This window comes from Somniosus microcephalus, chromosome 15 (assembly GCF_052327205.1).
Source record: "Somniosus microcephalus isolate GS21.2 chromosome 15, FLI_Smic_1.0, whole genome shotgun sequence".
Classification (NCBI taxonomy): domain Eukaryota; kingdom Metazoa; phylum Chordata; class Chondrichthyes; order Squaliformes; family Somniosidae; genus Somniosus; species Somniosus microcephalus.
Window position 1 is genome coordinate 45,314,106 of NC_141001.1, and position 23,382 is coordinate 45,337,487.

Genomic DNA, 23,382 nt, shown 5'->3' on the forward strand with positions numbered 1-23,382 from the left:
CCAGAGAAGAAGCTCCTTCAAAGTTTTATTTGGGTTTCTTGAGTTTAATTTGTAGTTTGTAAGTTCTCAAACCATATTTTCAGCAGTATCATTTTCAATAGCAGCATACTATAGCCTGCAGCGATGAGACTGACCCAATTGACAGCAACTGAGATTAACAACCAATACCAGGGCCTAGCTTTAAAATTTGCATCAAGTGCTATAGATCCTTCACAGAAACTGACTCCCATGACACCTATCTTTTCTGGCTCCCATTATCACATGACTTTCAAAGTATGAAATTTGATCCAGGTTTCACACAAGGCCTCCAAACTATGAACCAATTTCTATCTATCCAAGCTCCATGAATGTTTAATCTTGATTTTTTTTCCCCACTGCAGAGATCTTGGGTCCACTTCAATGCAGAAGCATTCCTCCACTTCCAGCTCAAATAAAGAATCAAGTATGGGCAGAAAATGTTTTGTGAGACCAGTCATTTCACGATGCATCATTAAGCTACATTCCACTTGATTGGCAAGGAGATGGTGCTAAGTAGTCTCCAGGCCCCACACAAACTCCCCAGTCACAAATCTGCCCAATCTGCAGATTCAGCCTCTTGTCCAAAAGTAGCTGATAGTTCGGGTGAGGTAATCAGAATGTCTTGTCATCGATTGATGCTCAGACAATATTATTGCTCCATTGCCCAAAACAGCTGCTTTGATTCTAGAATCAAGGTGCTGGCCCAAGTAAAATCCAACACCAACTCCCAAGAAAATGTGGGCCAAGGAATGGAACTAACAATATTTTTCTCCCAGGACAAAAAGAAACCTTCAGCTGGCAAAACTCCTTCTCAAGGTCTTTTTTATTAAGGTTCGTTTAGCATTATGTCATCATTCTGAGCACTTAGCAAATGGCCACCTTTCTCAAGGTAGCTTCCGCTCATCCACTAGTCATACCACTGCTTCAAGCAGAGCCATAATACTATAAGATTTTACAAATTGAGGACATGCATTTTAGTGACCAGTGTTCCCTACTGGCATTGTATTCAATTTCATCAAGACCGTGTGCAGGGGCTGAAACTAGCTTCACGCCCATAGTTTTTGATGCTAATAGAAGGCAATAAAGACAACATTGTGGCTTTGTGTCACTCAGAAGGATATATACACTCCATGCAGATTCTGAACTAGACACTGGTACTGACCATCAACCATGGGGCTGGGGTCGACTGAGGTCATGTAACTCATGGAGAACATGAATAGGCCACAATCCAAGATGGGTCTCAACTGAAAACTGAAACAGAAGAAATCAAAAAACTTCCATGAAATTTCCTCTCTGTGCCTTGAAGGACTGGAATAAGGGATTTAAAAATTGCTAAGCAGCAAAGAAAACCAATAAACAGTGAAACAATTTTCTGGTGTGCACGACAACAGATCTGATGGGAGAAAAATAAATGAAGGCCTACCTGCTAACAAAGGACAAGGCCAACCTCAATCAGTACCATCTCAATGGCACAGGTTGGTCCTATCAATCTGACCAGCAGCAGATCCTATTTTTCAGCATGGCCTTGAGTCATGAGATGAGATGAGATCTTTCCTTGTCCAGTAAGAGAAACCCTAAGCAAGAGATAAGGTACCGGAGGCACTTGAACTGAGTGTTCAAAATATTAAGTGCATTTTGGGACTCAATATGCTGTCTGAAGCCAGCTTTTGAAGCTATCTTTGAAAATAAATTATGATCGACATGTAACAGTGGTGTTTTCCAGACTTCAGTACTACAACCACTGCTGTTTCTGATATACATGACTTGGACTTGGGGGTACAGGGCACAATTTCAAAACTTGCAGATGACGTGAAACTTGGAAGTGTAGTAAACAGAGAGAAAGTTAGTAATAGATTTCAAGAGGACATAGATAGGCTGGTGGAATGGGCAGACACACGGCAGATGAATTTCAACACAGAAAAGTGTGAGGTGATACATTTTGGTAGGAAAAATGAGGAGAGACAATAGAGGTGATAGATCTGTTTAAAATCATGAAGGATTTAGATAGAGTAAATAAAGAGAAACTGTTTACAATGGCTGAAGGGTCTGTAACCAGAGGGCACAGATTTAAGGTGATTGTCAAAACAACCAGAGACAGCATGAGGAAAACACTTTTTACACATGTAGGTAGGTTTTGGAGTGAACTGCCTGATAGTGTGGTGCAAACAAATTCAATCGTAGCTTTCAAAAGGGAATTGGATAAATACTTGAAGGAGAAAAAATTTGCAGGGATTTAAATTTTTTTAAATTTTTTATTATTCATTGATGGGATGTGGGCGTCGCTGGCTGGCTAGGCCTGCATTTAGTGCCCATCCCTAATTGCCCTTGAGACGATGGTGGTGAGCCGCCTTCTTGAACCGCTGCAGTCCATATGGTGTAGGTACACCCACAATGCTGTTAGGAAGGGAGTTCCAGGATTTTGGCCCAGCGACAGTGAAGGAACGGCGATACAGGTCCAAGTCAGGATGGTGTGTGGCTTGGAGGGGAACTTGTAGGTGGTGATGTTCCCATGCGTCTGCTGCCCTTGTCCTTCTAAGTGGTAGAGGTCGCGGGTTTGGAAGGTGCTGCTGAAGGAGCTTTGGCGAGTTGCTGCAGTGCATCTTGTAGATGGTACACACTGCAGCCAGTGCGCCGGTGGTGGAGGGAGTGAATGTTGAAGGTGGTGGATGGAGTGCCAATCAAGCGGGCTGCTTTATCCTGAATGGTGTCGAGCTTCTTGAGTGTTGTTGGAACTACACTCATCCAGGCAAGTGGAGAGTATTCCATCACACTCCTGACTTGTGCCTTGTAGATGGTGGAAAGGCTTTGGGGAGTCAGGAGGTGAGACACTCGCCGCAGAATTCCCAGCCTCTGGCCTGCTCTTGTAGCCACAGTATTTATATGGCTGGTCCAGTTCAGTTTCTGATCAATGGTAACCCCCCAGGATGTTGATAGTGGGGGATTCAGCGATGGTAATGCCATTGAATGTCAAGGGGAGATGGTTAGAGTCTCGCTTGTTGGAGATGGTCATTGCCTGGCACTTGTGTGGTGCGAATGTTACTTGCCACTTGTCAGCCCAAGTCTGAATGTTGTCCAGGTCTTGCTGCATATGGACACGGACTGCGTCAGTAGCTGACGAGTCTCGAATGGTGCTGAACAGTGTACAATCATCAGTGAACATCCCTACTTCTGACCTTATGATGGAGGGAAGGTCATTGATGAAACAGCTGAAGATGGTTGGGCCTAGGACACTGCCCTGAGGAACTCCTGCAGTGATGTCATGTGATTGAGATGAATGACCTCCAACAACCACAGCCAACTTCCTTTGTGCTAGGTATGATTCCAACCAATGGAGAGTTATCCCCTTGATTCCCATTGACTTCAGTTTTACTAGGGCTCCTTGATGCCACACTCGATCAAATGCTGCCTTGATGTCAAGGGCAGTCACTCTCACCTCACCTCTTGAGTTCAGCTCTTTTGTCCATGTTTGGACCAAGGCTGTAATGAGGTCAGGAGCTGAGTGGCCCTGGCGGAAACCAAACTGGAAAGAATGGGACTACCTGAATTGCTCTTCAAAAGAGCCAATGCAGACTTGATGGGCCAAATGGCCTCCTTCTGTGCTGTACTATTCTATGACCACTATTCAAGAAAGGAGGGGGAGAGTAAAAAACAGGGAACTACAGGCCAGTTAGGCTAACATCAGTCGTTGGGAAAATGCTGGAATCCATTGTTAAGGAAGTGGTATCAGGGCACTTAGGCAGAGTCAACATGGTTTTATGAAAGGGAAATCGTGTTTGACAAATTTATTAGAGTTTTTTGAGGATATAACGAGCAAGGTAGATAAAGGGGAACCAGTGGATGTAGTATATTTGGATTTCCAAAAGGCATTCGATAAGGTGCCACATAAAAGGTTATTACTCAAGATAAGGGCTCATGGGGTTGGGGGTAATACAGTAGCATGGATAGAGGATTGGTTAACGGACAGAAAACAGAGAGTAGGGATAAATGGGTCTTTTTCAGGTTGGCAGGCTGTAACTTGTGGGGTGCCGCAAGGATCAGTGCTGGGGCCTCAGCTATTTACAATCTATATTAATGACTTAGATGAAGGGACCGAGTGTAATGTATCCAAGTTTGCTGATGATAAAGCTAAGTGGGACAGTAAGCTGTGAGGGGGACACAGAGTCTGCAAAGGGATATAGATAGACTAAGTGAGTGGGCAGTAAGGTGGCAGATGGAGTATAATGTAGGGAAATGTGAGGTTATTCACTTTGGTAGGAAGAATAGAAAAACAGAATATTTTTTAAATGGTGAGAAACTTTTAAATGGTGAGAAACTTTTAAATGTTGGTGTTCAGAGAGATTTGGGTGTCCTCGTGCAAGGAACACAGAAAGCTAGCATGCAGGTACAGCAAGCAATAAGGAAGGCAATTGGCATTTTGGCCTTTATTGCAAGGGGGTTGGAGTAGAAGAGTAAGAAAGTCTTGCTACAATTGTACAGGGCCTTGGTGAGACCACACCTGGAGTACTGTGCACAGTTTTGGTCTCCTTATCTAAGGAAGGATATACTGGCCTTGGAGGTGGTGCAACAAAGGCTCACTAGATTGATTCCTGGGATGAGAGGGCTGTCCTATGATGAGAGATTGTGTAGAATAGGCCTACACTCTTTGGAGTTTAGAAGAATGAGAGGTGATCTCATTGAAACATACAAGATTCTGAAGGGGATTGACAGGGTAGATGCTGAGAGGTTGTTTCCCAGGCTGGAGTGTCTAGAACTAGGGGGCACAGTCTCAGGATAAAGCAATTTAAGACCGAGATGAGGAAGAATTTCTTCACTCAGAGGGTTGTGAATCTTTCTCTGCCCCAGAGGGCTGTGGATGCTGAATCTTTGAGTATATTCAAGGCTGAGAGAGATAAGATTTTTGGACTCTAGGGGAATCAAGGGATATGGAGATCGGGCGGGAAAGTGGAGTTGAGGTCGATGATCAGCCACGATCTTATTGAACGGCAGATCAGGCTCAAGGGGCCATATGGCCTACTCTTGCTCTTATTTCTTATGTTCTCCCTGCAGGATTTGTAATAATTTTTTTTCATTTTGCTTTTGATTTGTTTATTAATCCATTTAGGGTCATGCCTACTTGGTCTAAACTTGCTGGTTTTCGATATGTATTTGTCCTGCATGCTTAACATTATATAATATGCTTTTAAAGGTGTTCAAGTTGTTTTCTATGGAAGTGTTGTTGAACAGTCTTATCTAGTCAATTTGCTAAAGTTGTTCTCTCATTTCTTTTGGAATTACACTTTTAAATTTATATACCCAGCTCCTGGTCTTTGGTATTTCTAAATCCCAGATTATTCCGTAGTTGCTGTCCCAGAGATGACAAGACTTCAATTTTTTGGTTAACTTTTTTTCAGTTAAAACAAGTTTCATTCCAAAAGATATTTCTTCTACCAGTTCATTTCCTCTGGCATTGCTCAAGGACAAAAAGTGTATCTCTCATCCTGTAACAAAAGCCCCAATTTTATAGCGGGGTGAGTGGCAAGCCCCCGTGACAAAGCCAGTGAGAGGCCTGGGCGAATTTAACTTCTGGGCCTCATTTTAATATGATTGACGGATTGCCTATCCGATCCCATCAATAAATGGGCAGCCCATCCATTTTCCCTATGCAATTGCTGGTGGGCTGCCCAAGGTCTATTTAAAGTGGGAATGCACCTCTTAAAGTATGTAGAATAGGCTTGTACTCTCTGGAGTTTAGAAGAATGAGAGGTGATCTCATTGAAACATACAAGATTCTGAAGGGGATTGACAGGGTAGATGCTGAGAGGTTGTTTTCCCTGGCTAGAGTATCTAGAACTAGGGGGCACAGTCTCAGGATCAGGCCATTTAAGACCGAGATGAGGAGGAATTTCTTCACTCAGAGGGCTGTGAATCTTTGGAATTCTCTGCCCCCAAGGGCTGTGGATGCTGAGTCTTTGAGTATATTCAAGGCTGAAATAGATAGATTTTTGGACTCTTGGGGAATCAAGGGATATGGAGATCGGGCGGGAAAGTGGAGTTGAGGTCGATGATCAGCCATGATCTTATTGAATGGCAGAGCAGGCTCGAGTGGTCGTATGGCCTACTCCTGCTCCTATTTCTTATGTTCTTATGTTTCTTTCAAAAGTTTTTCCAATAAAAATGTGCACAGTAGACTCAGTTTGATCCCTAATGTGAAGATGCAGCCCTCAGGCAAGTGAGGCATGCAATTCACTCTTACATATGGCACAGGAGAAAAACACAGGTGGAACTTTGTGATGTTACCTTTGTCAATACTTCTTAAATGGACACCATGCCCATCTGATCCGATGGCTAGGTATAATTACAAACAAATGTGCAGAACAGAGTACAGGAAACTTTGTGCTATCCGGAGGTGAGCTATCCGGCAATCTGGAGCCACCGGCAAAAATCAGCAGCCGTTTTTTATTCTTTTTGTTTGTTTTTTTTGCTTTGTTTGAACAGTCAAGCTGTGCAAGGTCTGTAGCTATAGCAACAGCTTCAGCTACAGAGCTTTAGGGCCACACCCGAGTGTTTAGAAGCTGTTGCTAAGCAAGAGTGTTTGTTGTCAAATACGGAGATAAGAATCTCCGTATCTCTCAACATTAACTCTGGAGAGTACGGCAGTTTTGAGGCAACGGCAGCAGCTCGGTCCCGTGGGTGCCGGATAGCACAGTTTCCTGTATAATGAATAACATTCAACACTATCTCTTGATTTTGTTTAATGCTTTATGCTAGGCTGTTTGAGAATTGATTAAATATTGAAAGCTATATATAAAAAAAAATAGGTGAACGTTCTTACCGTCAACATCATTTGGATGAAGAGAAAGATCTCGAAAGACTTCAAACACAACAATAGAAGTTCCATCATTCAGCAATGATTCACCTTCAATTATTAGAGTCAGAGCTTTAGATGCACCTATAAATATTACAGAATGTACGTTAGTAAATTTTATTCTCTACTTTATCTACTATTTTACTAATTTAAGCTCTGTTTGCATCTACTATTTTACTAATTTAAGCTCTGTTTGCATCTGTTACATGAATAAATTATTACCGTGAAGACTGAGTTCAAAGTGGCTATTTAAAGAGCAAGAAAACATCATGGGGGATTATTTCTTCATCAAATTACTTCCCTTTTTGCAAAAGAAGAAAATAATAGTAATCAAGTTTATTTGACCTTTGTTTGAAAATGCTAATTTTCCCGCTGGCATGGAGATCCCATGAGTAGGATCTGCCACCCTGCATGACAGCAACAGTGATGTCAATTATGGGGCATCCCAGAGTGGTACTAACATGAATCTTGTCATTCATGTGAAAATGACTTCTGTAATAATACTGGGCAGCCTGCTGGTGGCGCTGTCCAGGGAGAGTATAAATACTCGGGCATGGGCCCAGCTTGTGCAGGACATTCTTTAACAGGAACTACTGAAGGACACAACTAGATCTCCATGTTGAAAAACAGTTGATTAAAGCCTTGTTTAATACTCAGACCAAGTGCCTAGTAGTTTTCTTACGTCAGGTACCATTGTAAATAACAGAGTTTGTGACTTCAAATTGGCCTGAAAACTGCTCTGAAGGCTTCTGACTCTGAATCTACAGGCTGGGAATGTAAATTTTCCTGCCTCATTGTTTGCAATAGCTTCACTCCAAGATTCATGGGGTTTGCTGCCCATGATTGATGTCTAGCTGGAAATAGAAAGTATTCCACATAGACTTTGCTTCCTCTTTAAGGTGGTGCTGCACTTTGGACATCAGAGTCTTATATTACTGCAGCAGCATGAAGCCTACTCCACATCCAATGCACACTGTACGTTAGTGTAACCAGGAAGGGCTTAGAACCTGTGCACACACTTCAGATGTTCAATGCTATATAAATGTAAGTTGTTGTTAAGATGTTTTCAGCAGTCCTTTAAAGTAGTGCTCTTAAAAAATATTTTCCTGCCATTTCCTACATTCTTCCTGCGCCAACAATGACTCTTTCTTACAGGGCCCTATGAGCTCCAAATCCCTGGGACCAGCAGCTGAAGGAGCCTCAAGGTGGCCCTCTGGCATGGAATTAACATTTCCTTCAATTAAATCTGCACGTGCCTTATTTGTGCTCTGTGCTTTACCAAATGCTTCCACTGAAACTCATTAACTGACCCCCTGTCCCCAGATCTATCTGTGCTGGTGTTTGCCACAGTCAGATTGGGTTATGCAGGGTGTTGTGAGGTCCTGGATTTGGACAACACTGCCTCTTATTGGACACCTAGAGGAAGATGATATTTCACCATGTTAACCATAATTCACAACTAGAAATAGAACTTTACACTACAAGGCACTGCAATGTGCTAGCCAGTTGTGATGTAATATATGCCTGTGCGTAAAGAGAGAATAAATCAGTGAGTGAATGAGAGAAAACATGAAAAGCAAAGCATGATACTAGCCAGGCGCTTGGGAGACCCCTCAGGCCTCATACTCCATGCTCCCTCTATTGCTTCCACACCTAGTTACCAGAGCTGTTTCTACATAAGGAGTCAAGGTTCACAGCTTATCTACATGCACAACTTGTCTTCTGCAAGCAGATATAAGAGACATATGCTGGAAAGGAGACTGTGAAAGATGTGTGCCACTCAAGTACCTAGGGTACTAGCCACCTTATATCAGTGTTAGAGCATGTAACATTAAGGAAATCCAAATTTTAAATATCACACATTCAATACTCTGATGAGGCATCATTACACAGTGCCATAAATGAGAATTCCTGTACATTTCAAAAGGTGGACAGTTGGAAAAGTACACTGCATTCACCATCTGTGATGGCGCACCATGTTTCTCTGCATTACAACAGTGACTACACTTCAAAAGTACTTAATAAGCTGTGAAGCACTTTGGGACAACCTGAGGCCGTGAAAAGCACTATATAAATGCAAGTTTGTTCTTTCTTCTTAAGTAAAGAGCAATAAAGATTCTTTGCAAGGCAAAGTATAACTGCACACCTAAATTAGCTACTTCCGCAGTCCTGAAAATTTCTTCCTCATCTACTCCCAGGTTTGTGCAACAGGTACGGCTTATGCAGTCAGTCTCCTAGATTGGGCAAATCTAAGAAGTCACACAACACCAGGTTATAGTCCAACAGCTTTATTTGAAATCACAAGCTTTCGGAGCGCTGCTCCTTCTTCAGGTGAAGTGGAGAAATGCATAAAGACACAGCTTATATAGTCAGAGAATCATGTCAGATGTTTACAGGTAACCTTTCCAACTGCCATTTATCACACCTCGGCAGAGAGATAATCACAGCAGTCAAAGGTGTGAATGGTGTCCAAACAGGTCAGTCAGGGAAACATTACATCAAAGAACAATGAGGTGGGGTCACAAGGGGTCAAATATTGCAGATGCTGGGGTCTGTATGAAAAACAAAAAAAGACAAAAAACATTTTTTTTGGCTGGAAATCACAGCAGGTCCGGCCGCATCTGTGTAGAGAGAACAAGCCAATGTCGACTCGAGTCTGGATGACACTGCATCAGGTGGGGTTACATGTAGCGTGACATGAACCCAAGATCTCGGTTGAGGCCGTCCTCATGGGTGCGGAACTTGGCTATCAGTTTCTGCTCGACGATTTTGCGTTGTCGTGTGTCTCGAAGGCCACCTTGGAGAACGCTTACCCGAAGATCGGAGGCTGAATGTCCTTGACTGCTGAAGTGTTCCCCGACTGGGAGGGAACACTCCTGCCTGGTGATTGTTGCGCGGTGTCCGTTCATCCGTTGTCGCAGTGTCTGCATGGTCTCGCCGATGTACCATGCTCCGGGGCATCCTTTCCTGCAACGTATGAGGTAGACAACGTTGGCCGAGTCACATGAGTATGTACCATGTACCTGGTGGGTGGTGTCCTCACGTGTGATGATGGTATCTGTGTTGATGATCTGGCATGTCTTGCAGAGGTTGCTGTGGCAGGGTTGTGTGGTGTCGTGGTCGCTGTTCTCCTGAAAGCTGGGTAATTTGTTGCGAACGATGGTCTGTTTGAGGTTAGGCGGCTGTTTGAAAGCGAGTAGTGGAGGCGTGGGGATGGCCTTAGCGAGGTGTTCGTCGTCATCAATGACATGTTGAAGGCTGCGAAGAACATGGCGTAGTTTCTCCGCTCCGGGGAAGTACTGGGCAACGAAGGGTACTCTGTTGGTTGTGTCCCGTGTTTGTCTTCTGAGGAGGTCTATGCGATTTTTCGCTGTGGCCCGTCGGAACTGTCGATCGACGAGTCGAGCGTCATATCCCGTTCTTACAAGGGCGTCTTTCAGTGTCTGTAGGTGTCCATCGCGTTCCTCCTCGTCTGAGCAGATCCTGTGTATTCGCAGGGCTTGTCCATAGGGGATGACTTCTTTAACGTGGTTAGGGTGGAAGCTGGAGAAGTGAAGCATCATGAGGTTGTCCGTGGGCTTGCGGTAGAGTGAAGTGCTGAGGTGTCCGTCTTTGATGGAGATTCGTGTGTCCAGGAATGAGACTGATTCTGAGGAGTAGTCCATGGTGAGTTTGATGGTGGGATGGAACTTGTTGATGTTATCGTGTAGTCTTTTCAGTGATTCTTCGCCGTGGGTCCATAGGAAGAAAATGTCGTCGATGTATCTGATGTATAGCGTTGGTTGCAATATTTGACCCCTTGTGACCCCACCTCATTGTTCTTTGATGTAATGTTTCCCTGACTGACCTGTTTGGACACCATTCACACCTTTGACTGCTGTGATTATCTCTCTGCCGAGGTGTGATAAATGGCAGTTGGAAAGGTTACCTGTAAACATCTGACATGATTCTCTGACTATATAAGCTGTGTCTTTATGCATTTCTCCACTTCACCTGAAGAAGGAGCAGCGCTCCGAAAGCTTGTGATTTCAAATAAAGCTGTTGGACTATAACCTGGTGTTGTGTGACTTCTTAGATTTGTCCACCCCAGTCCAACTCCGGCATCTCCACACCATGGCTCCTAGATTGGGAGAAGGGGAAGTGCAGAGAGACCTGGGTGTTCTTGTGCACCAGTCGCTGAAGGTAAGCATGCAGGTGCAGCAGGCGGTTAAGAAGGCAAATGGTATGTTGGCCTTCGTAGCAAGAGGGTTCGAGTACAGGAACAAGGATGTCTTGCTACAGTTGTACAGGGCCTTGGTGAGACCGCACCTTGAGTATTGTGTGCAGTTTTGGTCGCCTTATCTGAGGAAGGATGTTCTTGCCATGGAAGGAGTGCAGCGAAGATTCACCAGGCTGATACCTGGGATGGCAGGAATGACGTATGAGGAGAGATTGTGTCAATTGGGCTTATACTCACTGGAGTTTAGAAGATTGAGAGGGGATCTCATCGAAACCTATAAAATTCTGTCAGGCCTGGACAGACTAGATGCTGGAAGGATGTTCCCGATGGTCGGGGAGTCCAGAACCAGGGGTCATAGTCTAAGGATAAGGGGTAGGACATTTAGGACTGAAATGAGGAGGAATTTCTTCACCCAGAGAGTGGTGAACCTGTGGAATTCTCTGCCACAGAGGGCGGTGGAGGCCAGTTCATTAAATATATTCAAGAAAGAGTTGGATATATTCCTTAAGGCTAAAGGGATCAAGGGATATGGGGAGAAGGCAGGGACAGGGTACTGAATTTCAATGATCAGCCATGATCTCATTGAATGGCGGAGCAGGCTCGGAGGGCCGAATGGCCTACTCCTGCTCCTATCTTCTATGTTTCTATCCATGCTGCCAAGGATGACCAAGAAATTGATAAAGAGGGAGAAAACAGAATATGAGACTAAACTAGCAAGAAATATAAAAACAGATTGTAAGAGCTTTTACAGGTATGTAAAAAGGAAGAGATTAGCAAAAGTAAACATGGGTCCCTTAGAGGCAGAGACAGGAGAAATTATAATGGGGAATAAAAAGGGAAAAAAAGACTTGCATTTATATAGCACCTTTCACGACCACCGGACAGCCCAAAGCGCTTTACAGCCAATAAAGTACTTTTTGAAGTGTAGTCACCGTTGTAATGTAGGAAACGTGGCAGCCAATTGTGCACAGCAAGCTCCCACAAACAGCAATGTGATAATGACCATATAAACTGTTTTTTGTTATGTCGATTGAGGGATAAATACTGGCCAGGACACCGGGAATAACTCCCCTGTTCTTTCTCTAAATAGTGCCATGGGATCTTTTACGTCCACGTGAGACAGCAGACGGTGCTTCGGTTTAGCATCTCATCCAAAAGATGGCACCTCTGACAGTGCAGCACTCCCTCAGCACTGCACTGCAGTGTCAGCCTAGATTTCTGTGCTCAAGTGTTTGGAGTGGGACGTGAATCCACAACCTTCTGATTCAGAGGTGAGAGTGCTACCCACTGAGCCACAGCTGACACTAAATAAGGAAATGGCAGAGACATTAAATAAATATTTTGTGTCTGTCTTCACGGTAGAAAACACAAAGAACTGGAAATTGTGGGGAACCAAAGGTCTAATGAGAGGGAGGAACTTAAAGTAATGAATATTAGTAAAGAAAAATTACAGGAGAAATTAATGGGACTAAAAGCTAACAAATCCCCTGAACAGGCTGGCCTACACACTAGGTTTTAAAAGAAGTGGCTGCAGAGATACTGGATGCATTGGTTTTGATCTTCCAGAATTCCCCAGATACTAGAATGGTCCCTGTGGATTGGAGGGTAGCAAATGTAGCTCCACTGTTCAAGAAAGGAGGGAGAGAGAAAACAAGGAACTATAGGCCAGTTAGCCTGACATCAGCAGCAACGTTCCCCCTAATTATTTGGGGGGAGTGCGGCCCCTTTAACGGGCTGCGCTGCTCATTCAAAGTTTCGCACATGCATGAAATTTCACATTGGAAAAGCTGCCTGGGCTGCGTGGAACTGGCAGACAGAGAGGGAACGTTGATCAGTAGTAGGGAAAATGCTAGAATCTATTATTAAGGATGTGGTAACACGGCACTTGGTGTAACTAGCAGGGGTAGATCAGGGGAAATCAGTGGATGTAGTATATTTGAATTTTCAGAAGGCACTCAATAAGGTGCCACAGAAGAGGTTGTTACACAAGATTAAGGCTCATGGGATTGGGGGTAAAATATTAGCATGGATAGAGGATTGGTTAACAGACAGAGAACAGAGAGTAGGAATAAACAGGATGGCAGGCTGTAGCTAGTGGAGTGCCACAAGTCTCAATGCTTGGGTCTCAGCTATTTATAATCTATATCAATGACTTAGATGAGGGGACCGAGTGTAATATATCCAAGTTTGCTGACAATACAAACAATGTTTGCTCTAATTTTCTTGTGCGGTCCCTTTAAATTTGCTGCGCGGTATCTTTTCCAGCGGCAGCAGTTGGTGAGCAGAATGTGTGGGAACAGCAGCCGCGCACCTTAGGGGGAACATTGGATAGAAAGCTAGGTGGAAAAGTCAGCTATGAGGACGTAAAGAGGATGCAAAGGGATATAGACCAATTAAGTGATCGGGCAAGAAGGTGGCAGATAGAGTATAATGTGGGGTAGTGTGAAATTATCCACTTTGGTAGACCAGTAAATGTTGGGATGCAGAGGGATTTTGGTGTTGTACACAAATCACAGAAAGTTAACATGCAGGTACAGCAAGCAATTAGGAAGGCAAATGGTTGTTAGCCTTTATTGCAAGAGGGCTGGAGTATAAGAGTAAGGAAGTCTTGCTGCAATTACAGTATATAGGGCTTTGGTGAGACCACACCTGTGTACAGTTTTGGTCTCCTTACCTTAGAGGGGATGCAACGAAGGTTCACTAGATTGATTCCTGGGATGAAAGGGCTATCCTATGAGGAGAGATTATGTAGAATAGGCCTATATTCTCTGGAGTTTAAAAGAATGAGATGTGATCTTATTGAAATATATAAAATTCTTAGAGGGCTTGACAGGGTATATGCTGAGAAGCTATTTCTCGTGGCTGGAGAGTCGAAAACTAGGGGCTAAAAATTGAGTAGCGCCCCAATTGAGGCGCTAACTTCGCCGGGGTGCTAAAAGTAGCGCCCCGGAAATATTAGCGCCCCTGCGCCGGAAATTGAGCGGTTGCGCCCCAAGAGGGAAGCGGGGCGCTACTGGAGGCGCCCCGCATCCCTCTTGGGGCGCGGTGAGTCAATATTGCGGCGTCATGTGCCGCAGCGCCACGCCACGGTATTGCAGGCCTTCCGCCCCTTCTTAAAAGGGGAGGGGCCTTGTGCAGCGCGACCTGGTCGGGAGTGCAGGCAAAAGAGCCCGGCACTCAAGAGAAGTGCCGGGCTCTTGTAGCACAGCCGGCACTCTGCGGGGGGGTTCAGGAGGCCGGGGACGGGAGCGCAGGCAGGTGCTGGCAGGTGGCCAGCAACAAAAATGGCTGCCCCGCACCTCGCCTTTCAATTACGCCTCCCCGGCTGCAGGTACGCCCACTTGACCCTGTCGGACATAGCGTCCGGCGGTAAATCAGGGGGCGCTCCCGAAGATCGTGGCCGGGGCGTGAGCGGGGCGCTGCGCACACCAATGACGTCATCACCAGCGGCACAGCGCCGCAGGGCGCTACCGGTTAGCGCCACCACTAACCTCCCGCTGAATTTTGCGGGAGGCGTGGGCAGTGCCGCACCCGGGCGCTAGTTGGTTTGCACCCCACTTAGCGCCCTCTTAAGGCGCTAATGGGTGGTGCTACCAACTGAATTTTTCCCCCTAGGGGTCATAGTCTCAGAATAAGGTGTCGGCCATTTAGGACTGAGATGAGGAGAAATTTCTTCACTCAGAGGGTTGTGAATCTTTGGAATTTTCTACCCCAGAAGGCTGTGGATGCTCAATCGATGAATATATTCAAGACTGGGATCGATTAGATTTTTGGGCACTAAGGGAATCAAGGGATATGGGGATATAGTGGGAAAGTGGAATTGATGTAGAAGTTCAGCCATGATCTTATTGATTGGCAGAAGAGGCTCGATGGGCTGTATGGCCTACTCCTGCTCCTATTTCTTATGTTCTTATGTACTCTTTAATGCACAATGGCTTTATCTTCCAAACAGAGCTACGCTTCACTGCCGCACTACCAATACATGATCACTGATTATGGCTATTCTGTCCCCAGCCATTTTTCAAATCCTGGAGAACTTTTAAGGACAACTAGCAACCCTTTAAGAGCTGCTAGTGTCACAAATCCTACCCTGACCTTTGGTTGTTCCCAGCATATCACATGCTAAACACTGGGGGTACCGGCAAAACATTTAATTTAGCTGACCTTATTAGGTGATGTTACCCTGTTGTTCCACATGTGTATGCAGCACTCAGTGTTCAGTGGTCCCAGCAGCACTGCACCAGAACTATATTATTGTCCCCTTACACCCATTATGGTAGTTCTGATTAAGGGTTCAAGATTCTTCTAGTGAAGCTACTTAATCTAATTGATTTTTTTTTATTTGTATGCCCTATTATTTTATCATTGTTGCAGGTTTTACCTCTAGCCTGTAAACTCTCTTTCTGTCACAACCTTTCTTTTCTTTTATTAATACTGAAGTCAGTGTTACTCATTCTTTAAGTCATCCGCCATGTTTTTCGTCTTCCATGCATCCTCACTATGTTGAAATGTTTGGTGTTATAGTACATCATTCTCTAAAGGTTCGTGACCAATACCACAAAGCTATAGCTAAAGCAAAGAGGGTCCTAGTTGTATTCACAGGATAATTCTTTATAAAATAAAGTATACCATTTTGTCCCTATACAAGACTTTTCTTAGGCCTCAGTTAAAATACTGGAATAGGTTGAATGACCTCACCAGAGTTGTCATGGTAACAATACCATTCTCTTACTCTCTGCTCACACCTCCGCCATCTCCAGCCTCACTACTCACAATACTCCCCTCCCGGTCTTCCCTTCACTCTCCTACAATCACTGCACCACACTTCACTGCATCTCCTTCATCTCATACTCACACACTCACCAGTAGTACAACCCTCACTTCACCACACCTCACATCTTACACACTGTATACTAACTCTTCCACCAAGATGGGCACATTCTCTAAACACCTCACAACACTGTCACTAACACACTCCCTTCTTTCATGTAGGAGACGGTCGCACACAACTCGAGACATGAGACTACCACCGGAGGAGGCCGAGCCCTCCTTGCTCACTCTCACCCCCATGGAAGAAAATGTGTTGGCCATCATGGGCAGGGTGACAGTCATGGCCATGGGAACTCAGAACGCTGGAGGAGATGTCGTGCAGGGTTTCTTCACACTTTATCCTTTTTCCCTTCTTACTTCTACCTCACCCTACACACTATGCGTGAGAAACTGCAACTACTTTCAGCAGCCATTCATCTCTCTTTGCTCTTCCTTCACACTGAAAGCTAACGCTTGTCCCTCGCCTTCATTTCAGGTGCTGAAAAGTGGAGATTCTTCTGCCACTTCAGGAAGAGGAGATCAACTTTCTTGAAGATGGACCGTCACTCTGTAGTGTCCGAGGATCAATAATACTCACCTTGGACAGCACACCCGAACGCACCAGACTCTCCAGCTCTGCGGATCGCGTAAGGTACCGGTCTGGCCTTAAAACATTTTGGGTTTGCGTTATCTTCGATTTTTATCATTGCCGTTACTCCTTTTAGAGTCCCAAGTCCTTGTTGGAACACCTCTTTCGCATCAATTAGAATTTTTGACAGTCGTCCAGGTGTGACGTCATCATCCTTTTTATCAGTCACAGTTAGCGCCTGAATGGAATGCCAATCCAATTGTATTTTTCGGATCCATTCACGTCCCAATAATGGTGGTCCTCCATCTTGTAGTATATATAGATACAGTTTCTGTGTTTCCTTGCCATTGTATTCAACTGGCACCCTTATTTTTCCTCTGGGGTAGACTTTTTGCCCCGTGTATGTCTTCAATACAATGGACGTGTCCTTCAAGGGTATGTGTGAGAATAGCCGCTCATAGTCTCGTCGATTCATGACAGTTAGGGCTGATCTTGTGTCCAATTCCATCTTTGCTGGGGACCCTGCTATCATGAGGGTGACCCAAATGGTTCGGTGATCCTCCTTTGCGACCACGTTGTGTAACTTTAGACAACTTAGTCTCCTGCTCCCGGAGTCATTATCACTCTCCTGATCTTCCGAACTACTGTCTGTCAATTTCTTTACTTTCTTGTACTTTTCCTTAGTAGTTCTTGTAGTGTTGGTTTTCTTTCCTGACCTGCAGACTCTTGCTATGTGTCCCATTTTCCCACATTGCCTGCATACTTTGTCCTTAAACCAGCAGTCCTTCTGATCATGGGTTGTTCTGCCGCAGCGATAGCACTTTTCTGCTCCATACGCCATTTCGTTAGCGCTGTATTCCTGTGGTTTCTGTTGTATTTCCACAGCTCCCCATGCTGCTGCTTCGTAGGATACTGCCACGCTGAAAGCCTGTTCTAGCGTCAGGTCCTTTTCCGAAAGTAGTCGTTTCTGGGTTCCTTCACTCTGGAGCCCGCAGACAAACTTATCCCGCAAGGTGTCTGCCAGTCCTGCTCCGAACTGGCAGTGCTTCGATAACTTGCGTAGTTCCGTAAGATAGTCAGCATTGTTCTCATCTTTGTGCTGGTTTCTTTTATGGAACTTGAATCTTTCTGCTATCAGCAGCGGTGTAGGGTTTAGGTGTTCCTGTAAGATATTAACAATCTCTTCAAAACTTTTCTCCATTGGTTTAGCTGGGGTAATTAAATTCCACAATAGGCCGTACGTTCTCGCGCCCATCAAATTTAATAATACCGACGCCTTCTTTCCATTGGCCACCTCATTGGCATTGCAGTACACTTCAATTCTTTCGTGGTCCAGTCTTCTACCTCGTTGTCAAAAGCAGTGATACTGCCACTCTTCGGCATCTTGGGTGATTTAAAATGGCGCCTCCCGCGCTTTTTCTTCTTCCCCAATGTAATAAAATGGTGCCTCCCGCACTTTTCTTTCTTCCCCAATGGAATAAATGGCGTCTCCCGCACTTTTCCTTCTTCCCCTTGCTGCCACGCTGCTCCTAACGTTCTACAGGGTAATGGCGGCGACCCACGGCTTCGGCGCGTCTCACTTTTCCTTCCCCGCGTTCTATCCTGTCCACGCTGCCCTGTTCTTGAGCACCGACCACGCCCTGTGCGCTCCACCCTCTCTCTCTCTCTTCCTCCCGACGACGCTGCACGGCCCCTTTGCAGAGCCGCTCGATCGAGCCCGCCGCAGTCCGGAAGGGTCAGCGCACTACCTGCTATCAGCACGACTTGCTGGAACACCTCGACTGGGGAGCCAGGCCCAGCTCTCCACAGCCTCCCCTGCAACTCTCCGATGGATCCCTGGGCGGTTGCCCGCGGTCGACGCCCGCCATTCTGACTTCGACCTCCAAGAAGCTTCTCTTCAAGGAAAAGATCCCCGTGAGGTGATGCAGTACTGCAGGTGAGTTCAAACCTGCCCGTCGCCAGTGTAGTGTCCGAGGATCAATAATACTCAGACTGCAGGAGAACAATAAAACAGGTATTTACTGAACAGAGAGTAATTCAAGACTGAAATACAGAAGCCTGCTATGGCTTTATATACAGGGGTGGTCACTGCCGGTACTGCAGTATAGAATCAGTTCTTCTCTTAAAGGTACATACACAACACACTCGATCTGACACTCGCGAGCACCAGCTCATACACTGGCACCACGCGTACTTTATAGAGACTAGGCTAGAGGATAGGTCTGCGCAGGGTGAATCACCAGGCATGCGTGCAGGAGCTCGGGCAGGTTGATAGGACACCACAGGTGCCAGCTTGACAGAGTGAAAGATCGCATACTAGCTTTAATGCAGAGGATTCAGATGCTCACTTCAAGGGCCCAGGCATACATCAGGAAATGCTCGATGCACTGTGCAGCCTGTCAGCGAGCTTCAGCACAATGTCACAAGAGCATGGCGAGGTCGAGCTCCAATTTGTGTCAAGGCTTCGAGCAGAGCATGGAGAACATTCTATCCACATGGAATAAGCAGTCAGCTCCATGAACTTAACAGTGGCGCCCATCATGATAGAGCCTCTGGTAACAGCTCTGACAACTTCCATCCCAGCTAACACTGTTGCCATGGAAGCTTAGACGGCTGCCATTTTGGCTTTGGGGCCAGTGCTGACAGGGACTTCCACAACATCACATCACTCCCCGCGCTCTGTTCTCGCACAGGGCCACAGGAGTACTGAGATGCAGTCCCAGAAGAGTGACCTTGGCTCCATGAGAGGCACCTGCTGTCCACTCTCAGGAGGACAGCATGCCTGCAACCACCCCACCTCCCCCCCCCCCCCCCACCAACTCCTTGTTAGTTCCACACCGTCAGTTGGGCCAGACTGCCCCAGCCCACACCGAGATGCGGCAGTCTTCAGCTGGGCCCTCAAGATCCAGAGCTGCTTGAGGTCGCCCATTACAGCCATCTGAAATGTCCTCAATGGAAGCACAACAGCCTTCCACCTCCCAAACTGTGGCCACTAGGGAAACACTTCATAGGAGCACTATGATAGGAAAATGAGCGCACAAGACTGAGGGCTTGCACAGGGGTGATTCCTAATTATTTCTGCTATTAGTTACAGATGGATTTGAGTTCTTTGATAAATTTGTACTTGCATGATGCGCTGCCTGTGGTCACAAACCAGCTGGACTTTGAGGGAGTGGAGATGCTTTCTATTGGCAAAGATGGCAAGCTGGTGATTGGGAGCATGCAGCACAACGTGAGGCAATGTGGACCCTGAGGAAGCCTGTGTTCATAGCCTAGTGCTCTCAGGCTGTTTCACCCTGTCCTTAAGGAAAAGATGTCGGTATTCCTCCTGGTGTAGAGAGCCTTGGTGACCTTTCCGATACAATGGTGGACTGCCAACTGGGAATGTTGCTCATGTAACCTACTGCAGCATGAAAAGAGACTGTGGCATAAAAGTTATGGATCACAGTGACCTTGACAGCCACAGGCAGTGCTGTCCATGCTCTGGTACAAGGCTCAAGTTCTGGCTGCAGGTTACATAGCTCAGTGACAGCCTCCTTTATGAAGCAGAAGCGCCTGAGACATTGCTCCTCCGAGAGGTTCATGTAGGAGAAGCGTTCCCTGAAGACCCGCTGCGGGTATGGCATTCTGGGCAGTGCCCTCCTCCTCCCTTCTCAGTCTTCCTTGCTGCTCCCACTCATCCTCCAGCCCCAAAGGCAGCCCTACCAGCCCACCCATGACTGCAGTACAACTGTTTAAAAGGCAGCCAGCAAAATCTTCTCAACAGTCAGAATTAAGTTTACAGTCAGAAAAAATGCCAAAAAAAACAGAAGTTGATCAGCAGTCTCAAATGACAAACCAGAAACTAACCTGTAAGTAGCGGAGAGCCCTTTAGCGCTGAAGGGTCCTTCCTTATGTTAGTTCCACAAGTTACTGGGCGAATTTATCACGTGGCCAATCTAGCGCTGAGACATACCAATATCAGAAAATGGTCCTACAACATGCGTAGAACCCTAATATGAATATTTTATTAATCATTTAACCAGTTCTGACATGCGCCCTGGATGCCTGCAGAGCAGCCCGATTTAACATGACTCCCCCTCATTGGGCCAGAAATTCGGGTCCCCGCGGGTGAGTACGTGCTGGGTACTCACGTGTAGGCCCAACGAAAGTGCCGGTTTCGTGCATGCACTGCACATGCGCGGGAAACCGGAACTTCTGTTCCCTTAAAGGAAGGGGTTCACAGGTCGAACGCATGCGCCGGAGAGGCAGCGCATACGCCTGGAACTTCCGTTTTTTTTCCAGATTTCTCCGGGAGGGTAAGTCTCCAGGAGCTACGCTTTTAAAAAGCAATCGCAAGGCCTGCTTTTAACAAGGTAATTGGTGAATTTAGTCAAATTAAAACATTTTTTCCACAGGTTTATTATTTTTAAATACTTTAAAGAAAGGTAAGTTTATTTTTAGCCCCGCTAAAAACTGTAATTAATTTTTTCAAAAATTTAAATTATTGTTTAAAATAGTTATTTTATGTAATTTATATTTATTTTAAAAATGTGATTTTTTTAAAAATGTATTTGAAGTTTTAGTTATGTTTTGGGGCTGAACTCTAATCATAGATTTGACAGGTCTTCCCGTCAAATCTATGAATAGAGATTCCCTGCTCTCCATGGCCCACGTGATCCATGGGGACGCTTCGAACTAACTGCGTCCCTGGGATACGCAAGCACTGCGCGCCAGCAGTTGGAGCAGGCCCAGGATCGGAATCCCACGCAGGCCCACAGCACAACGGCCGGCGCGCTAGGTAAGTGCAGGTCGGAGGCTTGCACCCGCAGGAAGCCCTCAACCCGAATTTCTGGGCCAATATGCGCATGGCCTCGTCCACCATATTGGATGATTAGGTGCCTGTTTTGCACCTGAAAAATTGGAACAGCGCCATTTAATTTTTAGGCCATTAAATCTTGAGACTGGATGTTCACTTCTCACATGATGAACTACTGCCATGGAATCAAACTCCACTGGCTACAGATTGCAGGCAGAATTGAGATAAACTCACCCATGGAAGAATGATTTCAAATCTTTTGAATGTGTACTGAAACAAAGTCCATTAACAGAAAACTGCATTTCCCTTAACTATATTTAATGGAGAGAATTTTTAATCAATTACATAGGTGTGTCTTCCCAGTTTGAAATATCTATGATAACTGGAACTTAAAGCTTCATTCATCTCACCATTAAAAACATTATAAAACAGGTACAGGAAAAGTTGTGATATCCGGCACCGATGCACTGTTGCCGATCTATCGAAAGTGCCGGACATGCAAAGTCAACGTTGAAGCATACGGAGATGAAAATTTGACAAACACAGCTCGTAAACACTCGGCCCGTACCTTGAAGCATCTCTGAAGCTGTTGCGAAGCTCCAAAGACGCTTTCCCGAGCCTGCCTGTTAACAGAATGCTAGGAGAAGAAAAAAAAACGAACTAAAGCAGCTGCTGATTTCTGCCGTTAGAGCAAAGTTTCCAGCCATACAACCTCCGGATAAACCAACTTTTCCTGTATAAACAAATGCCTCTGTATTCAATTGATATTTGCATATTAAAACCACTTTTTGTTTCAACAGGTACTGCTCACACACTCATTAATTCACATGCAATTCCCCATTGATACCTATTCAGCTGGACTAAGGTGTGAATATTAGTCAGATTGTACTTTAGATTTTCTCCAGTTGTCAGAAAACAGTTAGCAATAATGGGCCTGTATGTATACTGTTACTAGCAATAAAGAAGTCAAATCAATACTACATTTTGTCGCATCATGGCAAGACTAGAGGAGCTGGGATTGTTCTTCTTAAAGCAGAGAAGGTGAAGGGGAGATTTAATAGGGGTGTTCAAAATTATGAAGGGTTTTGATAGAGTAGATAGGGAGAAACTGTTTCCAGTGGCAGGAGGGTCGGTAACCGTAGGACACAGATTTAAGATAATTGGCAAAAGAACCAGAGGGGAGATGATTTTTTTTTAATGCAGTGAGTTGTTATGATCTGGAATTCACTGTCTGAAAGGTTGCTGGAAGCAGATTTAAATGGTAACTTTCAAAAGGGAATTCAATATAAACTTGAAAAGGAAAATTGCAGCACTATGAGGAAAGAGCAGGGGAGTGGGACTAATTCTACAGCTCTTTCAAAGCCGGCATACTCATCTATAATGCTGCCCTATAAAGTTGGGGTATTTACCAGGTTTAACACTAAAATGTATCATACTATTTCCTCTTTAAAGAGTGAAAACTCATCTCCTGCTACAACATTGTGGTTTATTGGATCATTTGCAGGGCTATGGGGAAAGAGCAAGGGAGTGGAACTAATTAGATAGCTCTTTCAAAAAGTCGGCACAGGCATGATGGGGCGAATGGCACCTTTCTGTGCTGTATGATTTTATGATCACTGCTCCCTTTGGAAAGGTTCTTTGCATGTGATTCCAATGCCTCACAGTGTAAAGTCACTGCATTCTACGCTTTGCATGGTTGCACTGGAATAATAAAGTTTGGCAGCAGCCTGCATTTCAGTGATTTTACTGAAAATTGAAAGTTAAAAGATGATTGCAAGTGGTTCTCATTTCAAACAAATCTAAAACTGATGAAGAACTCTTACTATACCTAGGTTCCTAAGCAGAGAGATGGCTGTAATAGGGTCAGTGCAGCCAAGAATTGACCCAAACATCATGCCAACGTACCAGTCCCAGTTGAATGTGTAAACTTTAACAGCCATAAGAGCAATCATTGCACTACTCAGGACCAAACCGGGACCAGCCAAAAGCACCACCTGTCAGAAATTCAGCCAGTGGGAGATTAATTATTAGTGACTGTTTTCAGTACATTCATTATTTTTCCATCTCAAAACATATTTTTGTGACACTCATACTTAAAATTTTAT

At 45.1% G+C, this 23,382-nt stretch overlaps 1 protein-coding gene across 1 annotated transcript in view; it reads right to left on the minus strand.

Annotated features, from left to right (window-relative positions):
• LOC147106682 (sperm-specific sodium:proton exchanger-like) overlaps window positions 1-23,382 on the minus strand; it is a 504,645-nt gene that overhangs the window by 426,722 nt on the left and 54,541 nt on the right. Inside the window, exons 4-5 of the mRNA XM_086008503.1 lie at window positions 23,106-23,271; window positions 6,830-6,946 (exon numbers count right to left, since the gene is read on the minus strand). Of these exons, the coding sequence (XP_085864629.1) occupies window positions 6,830-6,946; window positions 23,106-23,271 (283 nt within the window). The remainder of the gene's footprint in view (window positions 1-6,829; window positions 6,947-23,105; window positions 23,272-23,382) is intronic.